At 44.1% G+C, this 17445-nt stretch overlaps 1 protein-coding gene across 1 annotated transcript; it reads left to right on the top strand.

Moving 5' to 3' along the window:
• Positions 1 to 2554: 2554 nt before the first annotated feature.
• On the top strand, positions 2555 to 12044 carry UBE2B (ubiquitin conjugating enzyme E2 B). Its single transcript, XM_027682485.1, has 6 exons — positions 2555 to 2661; positions 5956 to 6036; positions 6785 to 6810; positions 7843 to 7932; positions 9173 to 9261; positions 10065 to 12044. Exons 1-6 carry the CDS (start codon positions 2618 to 2620, stop codon positions 10191 to 10193), a joined length of 459 nt encoding a protein of 152 aa, XP_027538286.1. The 5' UTR covers positions 2555 to 2617; the 3' UTR covers positions 10194 to 12044.
• The last annotated feature ends 5401 nt before the right edge of the window (positions 12045 to 17445 follow it).

Below are 17445 nucleotides of genomic sequence, written 5' to 3'. Positions count from 1 at the left end.
CAAAGAAGGGAGCAGCTCCTTTCATTAGCTTAAAATGCCCTCTTGACTGTGTTTTATTTATACTAATAAATCATAGATAGGAACTCCTGTACTCAAAGAATCACAGCAAAAATGTACTTTTTCACACTGAGGTCCATTTACCACTTCATTTTTACATTACTTTCTGTTGATATTTTGAAGCAGCTTTAGGTTAAAACCACAGCTAGTTTTAACTCAATATAAAAGTATCTGCCATTTTAATTACCCTTTTTTTATTATTTTAATTGAGGGCTCCACTCTCCATGGTGCTATGTCTCCTTCATGCCACCAAGAGCCAGGACATCAGTCTGCATTTAGAGGGAACCTCGAGGGAAGCTGAGGGACCCATATGGCAAAATGTGCCATTATCCCTAATTAAAAATTGATAAGAACTAAATTTTTAAAACATCCAGTTACTGCAAAGAGTGGAAGTGGGCTGAACATACAGCACAGAAGCAAGAGCCCAAATTTATACCCTTATAATCTGACTGCAAGTTATTGTTCCTGTACTTTGCAGAAGTTCAGTTAAATCAGAGTGAGCTGGTGTGTCTGGCAAGGAGAAAATCCAACCTCCCCTACGTCCAGCAACTCCCCACAGCCCACACACCCCCCAGAAAGGATTTGAACTGAGATTCAGTGACATTATAATGGCAGTGATGCATTTAAATTCATTAAGCAAGGTAGTACTGGAAATAATTACCAGCAGCTTTAAATCTGAAGTGCTTATTTAGTGCAGATTTCATGTTGAGACATTTTAAACCACCTCTGCAAGGCCAGAGCCTCTCTCTAATTGTTAGCTGGGACTGACAAATATATATTAATTTTAAAACATACATGTGCCATGCAATCAACAGAGCAGAAATTGCGGGTGGTTCTTCAGAGTTAAAAAAAAAAAAAAAGCTTTCAATTTATTAATAAAACTGCAAGGTACATATGTTACTGCCAGGGGGGATTAAAAAGAAAATGTTCCATGAGATAATGTCAACACACTGTTCCACAATGTCAGAGAAGAAGAAATATTGTCACTGATGAGATGTGGCTGACAAGGTTCCCAAGCCAGGTGGGAACAACAAAGGATTTCAGGTTTAGCTCCAGTTTGGTGCTGGTGTTTGGGTTTTGTTTATTTTGCTGGGCAGGTTGAGGGTGACTCCAGCTTCAAAGGACAGAGAGCTGCCCTTGGGGCAGGGGATGCCCTGTCTGGGCACTGGGCCTGTTAATGATGAATTAATTAATGCTCTTAAATGACACTAATTATGTGTACAGGTCCAAGCTTGCACTTGTTTTTTTACATTCTGCTTTAGCAGGAGCTAAATATAAGCTGTAGAAAGGCAGAGGAGCAGCAGTGGAATGTGAAGTGAAAACGTCTGTGTGATGGGAGGAGGAGGAAAAGTCCAGAGGGGGGGATTGCTTGGCGGGGACCATTCTTCACTAGTGTGGAGAGTAATGTTTTAGTGCCTGGGGAATGGTAGTTTCCTATTACCAAACCTCTTGGAAAAGGCTTTACATGAATCCCTACACTTCTGTCTCCCTGCTGGCAGCTGAACGTTTCCACTGAGGTGGGTGTTGGGTTGAAGTGTCCAGAGGTAAAGCCTTGCAGGGTTAAATCCCACCCTGTGTGAGGTACCAACTCCAAGCAGTGTCCCATCAGTCTCTCCTAAATCCCCCAGTCGGTGGGTGCTGCAGCGTGGGCCTGGCACAAGCTTTCTCAACGATCAGAACTGAGCTTTGTGCTCTATTAAACCCTGGATTGATGCTGCTCAAGCACCTGGATGGCTGGAGGCAAAGGGAATGGGCAGAGGATGCAGACAGTGTTTTTTCCTGTCACTTCCTTATGAGTCCTGTGACGCTTTGACCTCCTAAAAATCGTCTGCAAGCAAAGCAGAGCCACGTGTAACCGCACCAACCCCAGCTCAGGGATAACTTCCAAGGCTCCACGGAAGAACTGGGTCACAAATCCAAAGAGACCTGCTCCGTCTGCTGGAGTAATGGGATTAAAAGAAGGGCTCTGGGAGCCAGGACACCGGGCTGCCTTTAGAGGGAACCTCGAGAGAAGCTGGGGGACCCACATGGCAAAATGTGCCATTACCCCTAATTAAAAACTGATAAAAACTTGAATTTTTAAACCACCCTGTAACTGCAAAGAATGGAAGTGGGCTGAACATACAGCACAGAAGAACCCAACTCTACAACCTCGTAATTTGACTGCAAGTTACGGCTGCTGCGCTTTGCAGAGGCGCCGTTAAACCAGGCTGAGCTGGTGTGCGTGGAGAAAACCCAACCCGATCAACGCCCAGGCTGGGATGTTCTCAGCGCACGACCCGGCCGGGCGCAGACGTTTGGGTTGTTTCCCGGACCCTTTTCCCGGTCGCTCTTCCCGAACTCCTCCCGGCAGCGGAGCTGCGCAGGCGCCCCCCCCCGCCTTCCCGGCGCAATGGGCCGGCCCGGCCCTCCCCCCTCGCCCCGCCCTCACATGGGCCGGCCCGGCGGAGGCCCCGCCCCGCGCGGAGGGAGCCGCCATTGCGGGTTGTTTGTGCGGCCCGGCGGGCGCGGAGGGAGCGCGGGCCGAGGCGGCGCGGCGGCCGCGGACTCTTTGCCCGCCATGTCCACCCCGGCCCGGCGGCGGCTGATGCGCGACTTCAAGAGGTGAGCGGGGCACGGAGCGGGGACCCGCCGCCGTCCTGCGCCTTCCTGCCGAGCGCGGGGCTGGCGCCGAGCGCCCCCCCCCCCGGGGTCAGGGGCGGCGCGGGGGCTCCCTCAGGGCGAGCGGGGGATCCCGCTGAGGGGAGCGGCGTTGGGCTGAGGGGAAAGGGGGGGGTCTCTCCGAGCGGAGCGGGGCTTTGTTCGTGCCGCCGAGCCCCGGCGTCGACGGCTGGGGGCGTGTGAGGATAAAAGTTGGAGCGGCGGCTGCGAACGAGGGCACCCCGGGAATGCCCCCGGGAATGCCCCGGCAGGGGGACGGGGCGTCGGGATGTCGCCGTGGGATCCCGGCGCTTCCAGGTGTCCGTGGACACCTCCCGCCCCCCCGCCCCTGCCGAACACCCCCGGTATCCAAAGGCTCCGGCTTTTGGGATAGCTCAGGCAGAATTTAGGAGCGTTCCAGGCTTGCAGCGTCTCCCTGAAAATTAAGGGGTTTTTTGGGGGGGGCAGGCTCCAAAAAAAACGAAGCGCAGACAAGCCGAGGGGCCCTTTTGGTTTGTACGTAGCGAAAGCCAAAGTGCCCGTCGGTGTTTTTAAAGCACACGCTGCCCTCTCTAAAGTTGCGTGAGGAATCTTTTGTGTAATGCATGCAGACTCCTAAAGGAGCAGTTATTAGCTGCGCTCTTTTAAATGTTAATGGCCGAACCACTGACTCTGGAATAAATTGTTTCCAGTCTGACACGTAAACGCACTTGGAGAGTGTGGAGGAGGGTGGGGGTTCCTTTGTAGGATTTACAGTATGTCCTGGGGTTTCTCCGGGCCGGAGTTGCTCGGGAGTAGCTGGAGGTGAGTCAGCTTTGATAGTGTCTCTTTTTTTAGCATAGCGATGTTATCCCGGGCCCTGAAAATACATCAGTAAACAGTTGACGTGTATTGTAGTTGCACGGAAGGCTACAGCGGGAAAAGCCCGGTTTGTGGACTTCCAAGAAGTAGGAGGTTTTTTGGGACGTGGAGCCCTCCCCCGCTGTTGTGTGCGAGTGTTGGTGTTTGTTAAGAGGGTGTTTCTTGATTCCCGTTCAAATCAAAACAGGATATTCAGACTTTATTGTGTTTGGTTACACAGATGACATGAACCAGTGATTTTTTTCAGGCTGAGTGACTAAGTAATTTTTGAAGATTGCAATCAGATGTGGGTTTTATGCCCTTATAATCCTAGAACGACTGGTTTAATAATTTTGCAGTTAAGGCTGGAGAGAAGACTTTAAAGCTATGGAAAAGTATAACGAAGTATACACAAAGCAAATAAAATTTATTTTTCATATATATGGCACCTCAAAACTTACGTAACTTTTTCATGCCAGTTTTTGTTTTACTCTGCCCTTTCCTAGTTATATATTTGTTTAGCCTCATGTTACTTGTACTTCATCACACTGAAACAACAGATCGTGTGCTGTGAACTCTTGATTCACGTCATCAAATACAAACTGTTTTCAGATGCTGTGATTGTCAGGAGCAGCGAAGAGAGAACAGTTCAGCAGATTTTGTAGCTCCTCTAATTTGTTTGACTAAACCAAAAGGAAAAAAAAAACCCACAACCCATTTTTATTTATTTATTTATTTTTGCTGATAAATAGGGATTACAAACACCACGTTTTCCTGAGGTGTTTAAGACTTCCAGGTGCCCATTGCAGTCCTTGCCAGACCCTTTCTGCAGTTAGCCCCTGTGACAGTAGGGTGCACATGTGCTTTAAAGTTGATTTAACCCCCCGAGCCGTGTTCCAGATGCATTTGTGAGGCCAGTGCTCAGGCGCTGCTGCTGGCAGACAGCCCGGCTGTCACGGAGGAGGGAGTCCTGTTCCTCCTTTCCCTGACCAAAATAGTAGGTGGTTTATGCTGTTGATCCTGAGCTGCCTGAACTGCATGTGCTTGGAGAGCAGGGATGTAAACACGGGGTTCAGAGGGGCTCAGCATCCATGGACACATGGGGTTTATCCCAGGTGAGGCAGTGCTGGTGCAGGAGCATTGCCTGGCTGTGCTTTTGTCAGCTCTCAATAAATCTGTATTTGCACATCGACATTTAGTTAAAATTTGTCCCTTGGTCTGCAGAGCTTTTTGTGGCAGCTTGTTCATAAGTTACTGTGATGTGATCAAACCTCATGGTAAGACTCCAGAATTCCTTGTGAGGCAAAGGCAGCCCTGCATTTTCCTTATTCTTGCATAACTGGAGGTAGAACACTGAGGGAGTTTGATCAAGCAAGTTGTTTGGGACTCACTGATTTGTGTTGTCCAGGGTCTCATGATGCTTAAGCAGAAACCCTGCCCACAGAAGGCTGGGCAGAGGGGAGTATTTGAATCCTGTTCTTTGGCTGCAGTACATGTTTCTGTCTGCTCCAAGTTTATGAGGCTTTCAGTAAGTAACATGCTTTAGGATTAAGGAACTAAAAATAATTTTAAATGCTCCCATGATTGCTGTAGAGATAAACACATTGTTGAACTGGTAGGAGGGAGCAGTGCACAGGTTTTCCCTTCGCTCCCTTTTGAAGCAATCAGCTTGCCAGTCAAAATAGGCTTCTACCAAATTTAGCCACATTGCATGCATGGATCTGAGAATGCAGGAAAAGCTCCACTGACAGTCCCTTGTGCTGAGTCCCAGCAAGTGTGTGCTCTGTGTGAGTGCCACTGCCTGGGTCTGTGTGAGTGCCGCTGCCTGGGTCTGTGTGAGTGCCGCTGCCTGGGTCTGTGTGAGTGCCACTGCCTGGGTCTGTGTGAGTGTCACTGCCTGGATCTCAGTGTGCTCTGTGTGTGTCACTGCCAGGATCTGTGTGTTCTCTCTGTGTCACTGCCTGGATCTCAGTCTGTTCTGTGTGAGTGTCGCTGCCTGGATCTGTGTGAGTGTCACTGCCTGGATCTCAGCTCCTGGTTGTGGCTGCAGCTTTTTCTCCTCTTCATGGTGGCAGCCAGCAGCAATTGCTCTGTCATAGTTCACTATGCAGCACTGTAAATCCCAGCTGTCCGTGGTGCTTTAAGTTATTTTACAGTTAATCCTTTGCTCCCTGAACACTTAATCAGACCTGTTGGGCTCTTGGAGTGTCTCAGAGTAAAACATGAGAAAACTTTTATGTGCGTTGCCTTGTAGGTTTGTCTTTCAGAGTATCGATAATCTGCATGTAATGCTTTGTGTATTCTCTGATTTGGAATGAGAAAATATTTACAAAATGTGGATGTTGTTGTTAAATTATACTTGCAGGTGGAAGTGTTTCATCTATATAAGACTTGTCATTCTGTGATTCTGATTTTTAGATTGCAAGAGGACCCTCCTGTGGGTGTCAGTGGTGCACCATCCGAGAATAATATAATGCAGTGGAATGCAGTTATATTTGGGTAAGAGTTTTTGGTCACTAGGAAATTCTATACCAGAGGGCTAAATATAATAATCTGGTGTTTGTTTTTACAATTATTCTCCTTTTTTCTGTACATAAAGTCAGCAAACTTAGAAAAATGAGTAAGGATGCTGTTGTGGTAATAATTTGTTTTCAGGAATAAAGCGGAATGCGTAGGGAAGAAAAACTTTAAATTTTAAATTTGTTCAGCTTTTTGTGTCGAATAAAGCTTGCATGTGGCTTATTGAAGGGGTTAGACTGTGTAGGAGTTGGGTTATGAAAAAGCAGGATCCTCTTTAAAGTACATAAGTGTCACATGTTCCAGGCCATTAAATCCAGATGTATTGGCAGTGATTGGATTGGTTCCCAGTGGGACGAGGTACAGGTTCTGTCTGGGAAGCTACATATATCCTACAGAAGAGGAGCTGGCTTAGTATCCTTTCATAAAACTGCAGTATGCTTGCTAGTAATCTGCTCATTAATTCCAATCTGGTCACATAATGGCACATGTATTGTTTGGGATGATGATAAAGTAGATATCCCAAATAGCAGAGTGACTGTGGAGGAGTGTCTTAGATACAACAAAGCTCTCAGAGATTGCTTCTGCATGCTTCTCTAAATATTTAGATTATTGCTTCTACCTATATCTTGGAGAGGATGAAGAAGATATAAATTTGTTGAGTTAATTTGCCTGTGTGGAAGTAGGTAATGATCACTTTTAACTGGAGTTTCTTTTCAAAACCTTTCAGGCCAGAAGGGACACCTTTTGAAGATGGTAAGCCACTAACTTTTATATTCTTTGTCATTCTTATAAATATTGCTGGTATTAAAATTGTTCTGCTCTGGAAAAATAATAGATGTTATCTGTATATAATTTGAAACAAACCAAGCAGGTGAAGGTTTGTTGGCCATAAAAATATGCATCTTGATCTAAGGAGTGTCTTGTCACAGTGGCTGATGGTTAGTTAGGAAGCTGTGAAGCAGTGCTGCTATCAAGCCTTGTTTGTACATGTACACCAGAGCTTTTAGCAGGAGATGTTGGCCTAATGCTGCCAGATGTGTTTTCACATCTCCAGAGCTGAGCTCAACAAGAGTCTGCTTTTCTCGTTTCATCTTCCTGGCATGTTTGATTCATTGCTGTTCTCCTAATGAAGAGCAGGTGAAAAACCTTGAATTGTTCTGAATATAGAACTCAGTGAGGGCAAGGGAATCCCAAATTTGTACATAAACATGAAAGTTGGTGTGTAATGAACCTCCCTTAGGCATATGAGGAATAATGAGTTTAATAATTATAGTATTATTGCAGTAATTGGCAGCAGATGGGTTTTTCTCTGTGTTGGGTTGGAGGAGTTACAGTAAATTATTCACTGATCCATAATAAAGGTTTTCAGTGAATCAGTTATGAGCTCCGAAGACTGAGATTGCTGATTATGAAATTCCAGTGGTTTTTTGCTGGCCCCACAGTGCCTTCTTAATGAAACACCTTAAAGTCACCCAAGTCCACGGAACCAGCATGTTGGGTCATGGAAAAAGGGGAGGGCAGTGGGATGATGTTGGCTCTAGCTGCCTTTGCCATGCATACAGTGAGTCTCCAAGCTTCTACCCAGCTTCTGCTGCTGGGTTTATTACTCTTAAATTTCACTGTCACTTGAAATATATGAAAAGAAATCAGACCCAGTGTTGTTTGTTTATGTAATGGTGAGAAGAAATATTGATCGTGGAGCACATAAATTAATTTCTTGTCTATGTTCCTGAAGATGTTCTTTTGTTGTTAGTTATCTGATTGTCCTTATCTTTGTTTGGACAGGTACTTTTAAACTAGTAATAGAATTCTCCGAAGAATATCCAAATAAACCTCCAACTGTTAGGTTTCTATCAAAAATGTTCCATCCAAATGGTGAGTGAATCATCTTTATTTAGCTGTAATACCCATTAAATATTATGGTGTGGTCATGTACTCTCCAAACCTCCAGAATGCTTAACAACTCTTCATCTCTCTTCATTGCCATCTCCTAAGTAGATGTCTAGGACAGCAACTGCTTGATGAAAAATTAAGAATTATGATGCTATTAAGAAGCAGCTATCTGCCTCTTTCTAATCAATATGTACCCTCAGTAGCAAAGCCTGTGAGTATTTTCAGCACTTAGGTTGGTTTCAAGAGGCAGTTCTGGTTGCCGCTTCCTGCCCCCTTCCATTTAACAGCAGTTGTGTCTGTGCAGCCACATCGTGACTGCAGGGACCTGATGGAGCCAAATGTTATTTATTTCTGCTGGGCAAGATTTCAAGTCCCTGCTTTTGTCCTGTGCTCTGGACCAAGCTGGACTAGCACAGGGAGAACATGAGGATGCTCAGTCACAGAGGAGGCAGCTGACCTGAACTGGGTGATGAGGGCAGCACTGGGAGGGTGTGCACCAGGGTTCCTCCCCAGCACTTGATAGGTTTGGCTCAGTTATTCCTGCCTGCATTCAGGTTTTATTGAGAAAAACCCAAACCCTGCCTCTTGCCCCTCTGTAGCAACAGCGCATCACGTCCTGTGCAGCCCAGTGTGTCTTCTGCCAGGGGGGTTGTACTTTGTTGGGTTTTATTGGCACAAACACCTGGAGCACAAGGGTGTAGGACTCAGTGGTGAGTCTCAGGTTCACACAGACTCCATTACTCCAGACAGAAGCAGGATTTCAGGCACACTTTCCCATATTTTCTGTTGTCTGCCTTGGTGCATCTCATAGTGAGCGCAGGGAATGTGAAAACAGGGCAAGAACTCCCCCATCCAGTGTGTGATGGCCTGAGTGGGTTCCAGTCCTGCAGTAAATGCCTTGCTGCTCCCTGGGAGGCCTCTCTGTGTGACAATATGGATCAGTCACACTGGAGGAGCAGCAAACCCAGCCTGCCCATTCCTGTGCTAATGCCAAAATCTTCAGACCTTCCTTCTTTTCCTCTTAAGTGTTCTGCTAATTTCAGTAATAAATCTCCAAAACACAACATGTCAAGCTACAGAAGCCTGTGAGACATAACTGCTGTCCTCTTTCCTAAAGCATTAATTTATGCACAGAGTGCTTTGGAACAATAACTCTGCCTTGAACAGTATGTAATGAACTATAAATCTGACAGGTTCTAAATGCTCTCTGTTGTGTTCACAGTGTATGCGGATGGCAGCATATGTTTAGATATTCTTCAGAACCGCTGGAGTCCAACATATGATGTTTCATCTATTTTAACTTCAATTCAGGTAACTTTGCATCTATTTTACCAAACAATGATGTTGTTGTTTGTCTCTATTCCAGAATACCCAGCTCAGTGGTGGGGATAAGCCAGGCATCTCTATCGAGGGGAACTTCAAGCCCCTGTGAGCTAAGCAGTAGCTTTTCAGATCAAATAAAGGCAGAGGTGCTGACCTACATAATTACTGATTCTGAGCTACAAAACTGCCATTATATATTTTTGGACAGGAAAGCAGTTACTGATTTGGGTTCATTTTTAACTGTTTTTAGTCAAGATGGGACATCAGCTGCAGAAATTTGCCTAGTGTTTCAAACACTAACCTTTATCATGAAGCTCTGCCCTTTGAAGTCCTCAAAGGGACAACAGTCCTGGGACCTACTACTTGGAATAAGTGAAAATGGCCTGGCACAGCAGAAAAGCACATTTCCTTTCCTCCTATGTGATTCTGTTTTTCTACAGTGAAGTTTTGTAGGAGACATCGTAAGCCCCTCTTCAGTCCTGAACGACAATAGAAGTGTAATTATCAAATAGTCAATTAGCTTCATGGTGCTGACTGGCACAAAGGACCCTGTCCCTCTTAAGCTTGTGAACCTACAAGTGTGTGCAGCACTAATGCTTAAGCAGGGTGTAATTTGAGGTTCAGCAATGTAATTACGGGTGCCTAACCATGAGTTTAACCAGGTTTTATTCATCTGGCCCTTCTGAGTCATGTCTGCCCTGTGAAACACATTTGACTTGAAAGTTATAACTTGATTTTCCCTGATTTAAACGTGTTGGTTTGTCTCACATTATGTTTTCCCCTCTTTCCAGTCTCTGCTTGATGAACCCAATCCAAACAGTCCAGCAAACAGTCAGGCAGCACAGCTTTACCAGGAGAACAAACGTGAATATGAGAAAAGAGTTTCAGCTATTGTGGAACAAAGTTGGAATGATTCGTAACAGCTGCTGTGTTACTCTCCATCCTCATAATCCTTATGTACAATTTAACTCTCAGTAGAAAGGCTACCAGAAATTTCAAGTGCCACAGTTCTATGAATTTGCATAAAACCTCATTTGCAAACAAAATTAAGCCCTCCAGTTTAGGAAAGCTAAAAGCTTGTGTATCTCGATTAACGTCCTTTTTATTGCATGGTATGAACTAAGTTATTGCTACATAAATTTGTAATATATCCTGTTTGTATTTTTTTTCCAAGTGTATAATGTTGGTGTGGAGTTTTCATGACAGAATATACACATTTTGTAAATCTGTACTTTTTCAAATATTGAATGCCTTATTTTTGAATTCTTTAGATTTTTAAATTGGAGAAAAAGCACTTAAAGTTTTTATATATGAATATTTCATGTAAAACTGTTAAATACATAACCTTAGTGCAAGACATTCTGCTCTCACTCTGTATCTGTTTCCAAGGGCTCATTTTTAGTCCATTTTCCCTTCATCTGTGCTGATGATACCATGCACTTTACAAACAGGAAAGTTAATCCATGATGTAACTGTCTCCACGGGATGTCTTTGCTTCTGCACCAGAGCTTAGCTTGATTCTGTGTGTCCTCAGTTGTATGAGGAAGAGTTTTGGTAGCTGCTAATGACAAATGGGGAAACAGATTTAACTATTTTGCTCAAACTCCCACTTTAAACCAGCAGGGGAGTTGGAAACACCACCTGGATGAACCAGGCTTGGTTTTATTTTTCAGGGAGATTGCATTTAACCAAGTTGTAAAATGTTGTCATCTAAATCTGTCCTATATTCACACACTGTAATATAGTTTTGAATACCTTCCAGTAATTAAAGAGGTGTCCCACTAGTTTCCCTTGGGGGTGGGGAAAAAATTAATCACCAACAGAAGAAAACATGCCTGCAGATTTAATGGAGGTATTCTTTGAGGCTTGGCTGTGCATTACCTGGTCAGGTCTCATGTCTGTATCACAGAGGTTCCACATTCTCCTAAACTGCTGGTTTTAAAGAAGTTTGGCTTTGCTTTTGGAAGTGTTGATGTGGTGGTAATTTCTTACTGTATTCTGTAAATCAGGCTGGATGACTACAGTAAAGAATTAGGCCATTTTTTTTTCTTCCAGCAGCAAAATTGTAACCCCTTTGTCATAATTCCAACCAGCATTACATATATATTAAAACCTCCAAATCCTATACCAAAATACAGCTCAGTGTTGCCTGGAAAGCAGTGGAAGTTTATTTCAGCTAGAAGAGAAAATGTTTATTTGCAACAGTCATGACTAAAAGCCTCAATGCACTGGAACAGGAATATCAATTTACATCTCACACCTTGTGAAGTTCTGTGATTTCTAGGAGCAGCACTCTCAGGTTTAAAACCAGCACTCAGATTATTGTCAAGGCTCTTAGGAGCTTGTGGAGTAAAACTGCTCTGGCTTAGACAGGAATTAGTGTGCACAGCCACAGTAACAGAAGCATCAGCGCTAAGTAACAACTGAACTACACTCCCATGAAGTCAGTTTGCTTTCCTTGAGTTGGTGAATTTGTGTTTAAAAATTCTTCAATCTGTGTCTGATTAACAGAAGCCACAGAGGATCCAATTTGCCTTTTGGCTGTGGTGGAGTTACAGTAACACTGGCAAAGTGGTGCTGCAGGGCCTGAAGCAGCATCAGGGCAGAGATATTTGTTCACAATGTGGAAAAGCTTCCTGTTTCTAAGAATTAATCGAAGCTTTGAAGATGATTTTTTTAAATTTTGCCTCCTGTTTCAGTATTTTTGTTCCTCTGACGTGTGCACGAGAGTCATTAGTGTCCACATTAATTTGATTATTCCTGGACAGCCAGTTTGGCCTAGTTAGAGATCGATGGTGCTCGGAATGTGTTTGTGTGTCTCTGGGATGGGGGCAGTGGATGTCTGAGAAACATAATTGGAGCAGAAGGAGGTTTAATTAAGTGATCAAGCACTGCAAACTGCCCGAGCTGGGACCCACAATATGCAGGGATATGAGGGTGTCTGAAGGTTTGGGAGCATCCTCTGCTGAGGGTGGAATTTGGAGCCTACACTTAGCAAAGTCTCAGTGGAAAATGTCCTGCTGGCCCTCAGACAAAGGTGATGATTGTGAGTTACTGTATTCCCAGTGTATGGTGGGGAGGGACATTCCCTTAATTCACATGTTAACACTGTGTGATGGCTGTGGCAGCTGGATATGAACGTTGGGATGCTGAGATTCCAGGTTGGATAATAACCCCTGTGTAGACACTGGTATAGAGGAACTGGCATTTCTTGAGGTGGGATCCTGGAGCCCCTGGGGAGGCTGCACAGTGTCCCACAGAGCTGGGGAGGGGGAAGGACTGGTGACTTCTGCGAGCCCTCCACCAGCACATGAAAAATAATCACAGAGCACAGATCAAAATCTGCTAAAACTTCATAGAGAAACCATTTATTGCCGGGAGTCCCATGAAATTTAAGGACCAAAAGGTTCAAGTACATCAGTTCACAAGAGCACAGTCACAATAAACTTTGTGGCACAGTCACCTTCTTAAACAGTGCACTGGGATGCTTGATTTTTTAATTAATTGATTAGGAGATACACTAAGCTTGCTAGGACAGTGGGATTAATTAAGGAAGGACTGACGGGTACAGGGTGTGGGGTTTATATCTTCTCACGGGGCTTTGGTTCATTGATATTAAACAGCTCATGATCACTTCTTTTCCACGGGATTCCATATAAAGATTGAAAATCACCGTGGAGACATCTTTAAATTATTCACCCCAGAGTTTTTGTCCTGTATATCCAAGTCATTCACCTGATTTTACAGGTGGACAGACACAGACCTCCAGATCTGCAGGATTTTAGTGTCAGGGTTGTAGGTGTGAGCCATTCCTGGGCATTGCCCACCCCGAGTTTCAGGTCCACCTTTGCCTTCAAGTTTCTCGTAGCGACATTATTCATAAAGAGGCATCAAACAGTGCACTGCTTGTGCTGCTCTCTTCAGATCTCTGTTCCCTGAAGATGTCTCATCCAAACACAGTCCCAAGCCAAAACTACGGGACTTGGATCTTCACAAATGTGATTAACTTCAGCACTGTGAGTCGTCCCATTGGGATTCTTCACCGTACTACAGATAAATGTGTGTAATTGCAGAATTGAGGCCTTAGGCTGTGAGAAGTGAAGAAATCACAGCTTGAGGTACTATATCTTCTGCTTCTTTGTGGGAGGTTTTGTATTAATAGTCAATTAATCCAATGTGTCAAACAAATAAAGCTTTAAATATTTAGAGATTAGGAGGTGCCTAATAAGAAATTTACAGGGGAAAAGGAAGATTCCCTGATCACTGCAGCAGCACTGAGTAATTCTAAATAAAATAGGTAGGATAACATAGGTAAATGCTTCACATTTGACATGTCATGGTTCTGTAAGAATTTTTGATGTGTATAAAAATGCACCAGGAGAGGAAGAGCCTTCTCATCCAGCCAGACTTCCCAACCTGTGTTTTTGTTTGAGCTTTTTTACTGTTTGTGGAAGCTGTCCCAGGCAAATACTATGCCTTTATTTGTTTAGAGTTGTTTTTTGGAAGAGGAAAGATGTGATCAGCAATCTGCTGTAATGTGTGAGTTGGCAAGGCAGGTTCCCCACCTCTCCTCTGGACGGGAATCCGTGGTGAGTGGCTGGTTGGACTGTGAGTGGGAAACAGGGACCAGACTGTGGGTGAGTGGGCAGCTCCAGCACTCTGTTTAATTTGTTATTTAAGTATCAGAACATTTATCTGGCCTTCTCTGCCTGATTTTGGTAATCTTTCTAATGGAGAAGCTTCAGGTGAGTACAGGATTCCTGTGTCCCATGTCATCACTCACAGATCCTCCTCAGTGCACCCAACTTCCTTAGAAGATGCAGTCTGTTATAAACCCTTGGATCCAGCCTTGGGCCATACAAACACCGTGCAGGCAGAGTGGTAAATGATTTAGGAGGCATTCTTTTTATTTCATGAACGTTCTGGGGATAAAACCAGTCCAAAACTGGGAGGCTGATGACGAACTGTGTATTACTGCACAAAAATGGACAGTTCTGTTGAACACGAGTCTTCTTCAGAGTTAATATCTGGAACTCTCTTCATATCAAAAGAAGAGTGGTGAAAGAGGTGAAGGGGAAAGGAGCTAAATATAAAAAAAAATAATTAAATATGTAGACTCCAAGAACAAAACCCATTAAGAACCCAATGCTGCTCTGCTGTTGCTGTGCATTCAAAGGATATGAGTCATTTTAGAAAAGAATGTATCTTGGATTATGTGTGTGTACAGAGAAGAGGGCTTTTTGAGCTATTCTAAAAACCTCAGTTAGATAGGAGTGTTTGAAAATAAATGGGATTTAGAGTTTGAGGGTTTTTTTTTTTTGCTTAGCATTGTTATTGCACCTTGAGTTCATCTCATGCCCAGCCACCACGAGCAGAGGACAAAAAAGAGGCAGAACTTTTTAGACTCTGTGATAATGACTGTAATTAGCATCATCAGCTATGGAAATTGCAACATTCCCTACAGGTTTCTTGTCGTTACCCCATGTTTCTGCAGTGAAAATAAAGATTTTTAGACAGGGTATCTTCTGTGTTTAGCCCTGTCCCACTAATGGTAACGTTCCAGCCTCCGTGACTGTGTGAATCCATTCTTAATGCCTGTGTCTGCTGTGGTCTGTGTGAAAACTGCATCCTGCCAGAAAGCAAACATGCTCCTATCAAACAGTGGACGTTGTTCAGCATCCAGAATGAAGCCTTTTTCTTTATGATGTGGTCAGGGCACGTAGCGTGGGATTTTCTGAGCTAGCGCAAATGTTACTAGAGGGAAGTGTGTTTTAAAATCCCAGTTTGTGAATGTTTTAATTGGAAGTTCAGTGGGGTCATAAAATGAATTATTTTTGCCCTTAAACACATGCCAGGGATGGGTCAAACTACTGTGTGAAGGCAGAGTTATGTCCTGATGGCACTGATGGAACTGAGACCTGGCTGCAGAGGCTGCCAGCACTGAAGGTGGGCAGATTTCCCTGCCCAAGCCTCCACCTGTAGCACAGGGTGTTAGACCTCAGCCCCTGGAACTGCAAAGATCTTGAGTTTCTTCCCTTGTTTTTCAGTTTGGGTCGTTAACTGCCGTGTCTGATGCATTTCTGAGCGGAATAATTTTGACAGCTGCCAATTTGGTACACATACCATGGGCTGAGCTGGGAGCCACCAGCCTGGGGAGGATTCTGCTCTACCTGGCACAGCAACAACCCCAGGCACAAAGGGGGACCTAAATATGTATTCATGGGGATGTATTCATTCACTAGGGAACTAGTTGGGCAGAGAAAGGTCACCCCAAGCATCTGAGACCCTCAGTGGTTTTTATCCTGGATAAACCTCTGCTTACAGAAATCAGTGAACACACCCATGTTGTTTTCAAAGCTGTGTTGGACTTTGAACTGCTCGGTCTCGGCCTCAGGTTATTAATTACATTGTTCATTATCATCACCATTTATTTATTATCTATATTTCTGTTCATTTTGAAGCTGATTTGGGTGTGAACAGAAGATTATGTGGGTTCAGGGGTTTGTCTAGAATTCTGACACACACTGCAATGTCCAGTAAATGTAAATATTGTTATTTTATCACTTCACATTAGTGCTATCTTGATGGGAATAGAAGGATTTAGTTCTGAAATATGGTCCTTCACGCAGGCTGAGAGGCAAATTGTCTTCAATGACTGACCAGAGCGGGAAGAAGGCAGAAATGCCATCTCCTCTGAATTAATTATGAACCACACAGCCTTTGCTATTATCTGTTTACACATTATTGGCCTTGTGATGTGCTGGTGAGAGGATTTTCTTTCACTGTCTGGTCCAAACGTACGTTAAGTCCAATTTCATTAAGAAGGCTGCTCGCCTGCCCTGTTGAAAGGGTCATTGTGTTAGTTATTACAGTGTTTTCTTTGTGCTCGCTTCCCCCAAATTCCAGTAACTATTTTGTAGAAAAGTTTGAAAGTGAACTTTTGATGCCTGTGAAAGCTGCTTCATTGACTTTATTGACTCCAGAGCCTGAAGTTCTTTATCCGCAGAGATCTTTAAAAGGACACTAAAAAGTTTCAGCCAAAGCTTATAGAATTTGGTGCTTATAGTTAAGTGTTATAGACCCAATGCTGTTCCCATGGAGACCTAAAGGAATTTTTCCATTGAATAAAGTGGTAGCAAAGCATACCCTTTATTAAGTGGGAAAAGGAATAGACTGGAGAACTCCATTTGTTGTTCCCAGTCTTGTTTGTGGGCTTGCTCTGCTGTATAAAGAAATAAACCCAGGGAAATTTTGGGTCTTTTCACTGCGATTCATCTGCTGCAAGCCCAGGGTTTGTGGGTGAGGGGGTGTGTGGTTCCAGGGAGATAACCCACAGGGCAAAGGCAGAGCTCTCCTTTCGCTCATTGCTGGTGTCTTTCCCTGGAATCTGGGATGTGGAAAGGGTTCCAGTCTCCCAGTTCTCCTGCTTGGCAGAGGTCAGTGGGGCAGCTGGCTGCTGTTCCCAGGTGGTGTCAGTGCCACCTATTCCTGAGGACACTTGTAATGTCAGTTTGTTGAAACAGCAACTTGTTAGCACTGAAATGCCAATTATTTACCAATACCCATAGAAATCCCAAGTAGACTCACATTCAGAAAGTGTTTTCCCACTCTGGAAGTTTGAGATGTTCTCAAGGGGTTGTTGCTTCAAGTAGGGGCTCTGCCACAGGCATGTGGATAGATCCTGCAGCTCTGGGGCACGGATTTACAGAAAAAAGATAAAACTGAGGCCTCAAATTATGCAATGTGTTGCTAAAAAATGGTTTTGGTTGAAGCTGTGTCATGAAATCCTTGGCTACTGAAGTCAACAGATTTGTCGTTGATTTAGCTGGAGTGAGGATCTTGTCCATAATGAAGTCCTTTCATTTTGTCTCACTGAGATTTCTCTTGTTCTTTCTTGGTGCCTTATGACACATTCACTCCATCCTTGTCTCAAACAAAGAGAAATTATACTATCGTGATCGCCCTTTAAATATTTTCTATTTGAGGACCTACTGAAAAGGCTCCAGAGGCAAATTCTTGGTTTGGAAGTTGCTATTTATGCCCAGACACATCTGAATGTTGTTACGCTTTGAATGTCCTGGATTGCTTGCAGTTTTCTTTGCAGAGATGGATGAGTCTAGAGAGGGAACACATTACTTTAAATTAACTTGAAATAAGCTCTAACCAGCTCAC

The sequence above is a fragment of the Neopelma chrysocephalum genome, unplaced genomic scaffold (genome assembly GCF_003984885.1).
Source record: "Neopelma chrysocephalum unplaced genomic scaffold, ASM398488v2 Primary Assembly neopelma1_63, whole genome shotgun sequence".
NCBI classification, from domain to species: domain Eukaryota; kingdom Metazoa; phylum Chordata; class Aves; order Passeriformes; family Pipridae; genus Neopelma; species Neopelma chrysocephalum.
This window is presented reverse-complemented; position numbering and strand designations above follow the sequence as displayed.

What these genes read in the sequence shown, in the direction of transcription:
- UBE2B (XM_027682485.1), top strand. Translation starts at nt 2,618, where the DNA reads ATGTCCACCCCGGCCCGGCGGCGGCTGATGCGCGACTTCAAGAG. An exon ending in CTGATGCGCGACTTCAAGAG is followed by an intron (nt 2,662 to 5,955) that starts GTGAGCGGGGCA and finishes TCTGATTTTTAG; the next exon opens with ATTGCAAGAGGACCCTCCTG. An exon ending in AAAAATGTTCCATCCAAATG is followed by an intron (nt 7,933 to 9,172) that starts GTGAGTGAATCA and finishes TTGTGTTCACAG; the next exon opens with TGTATGCGGATGGCAGCATA.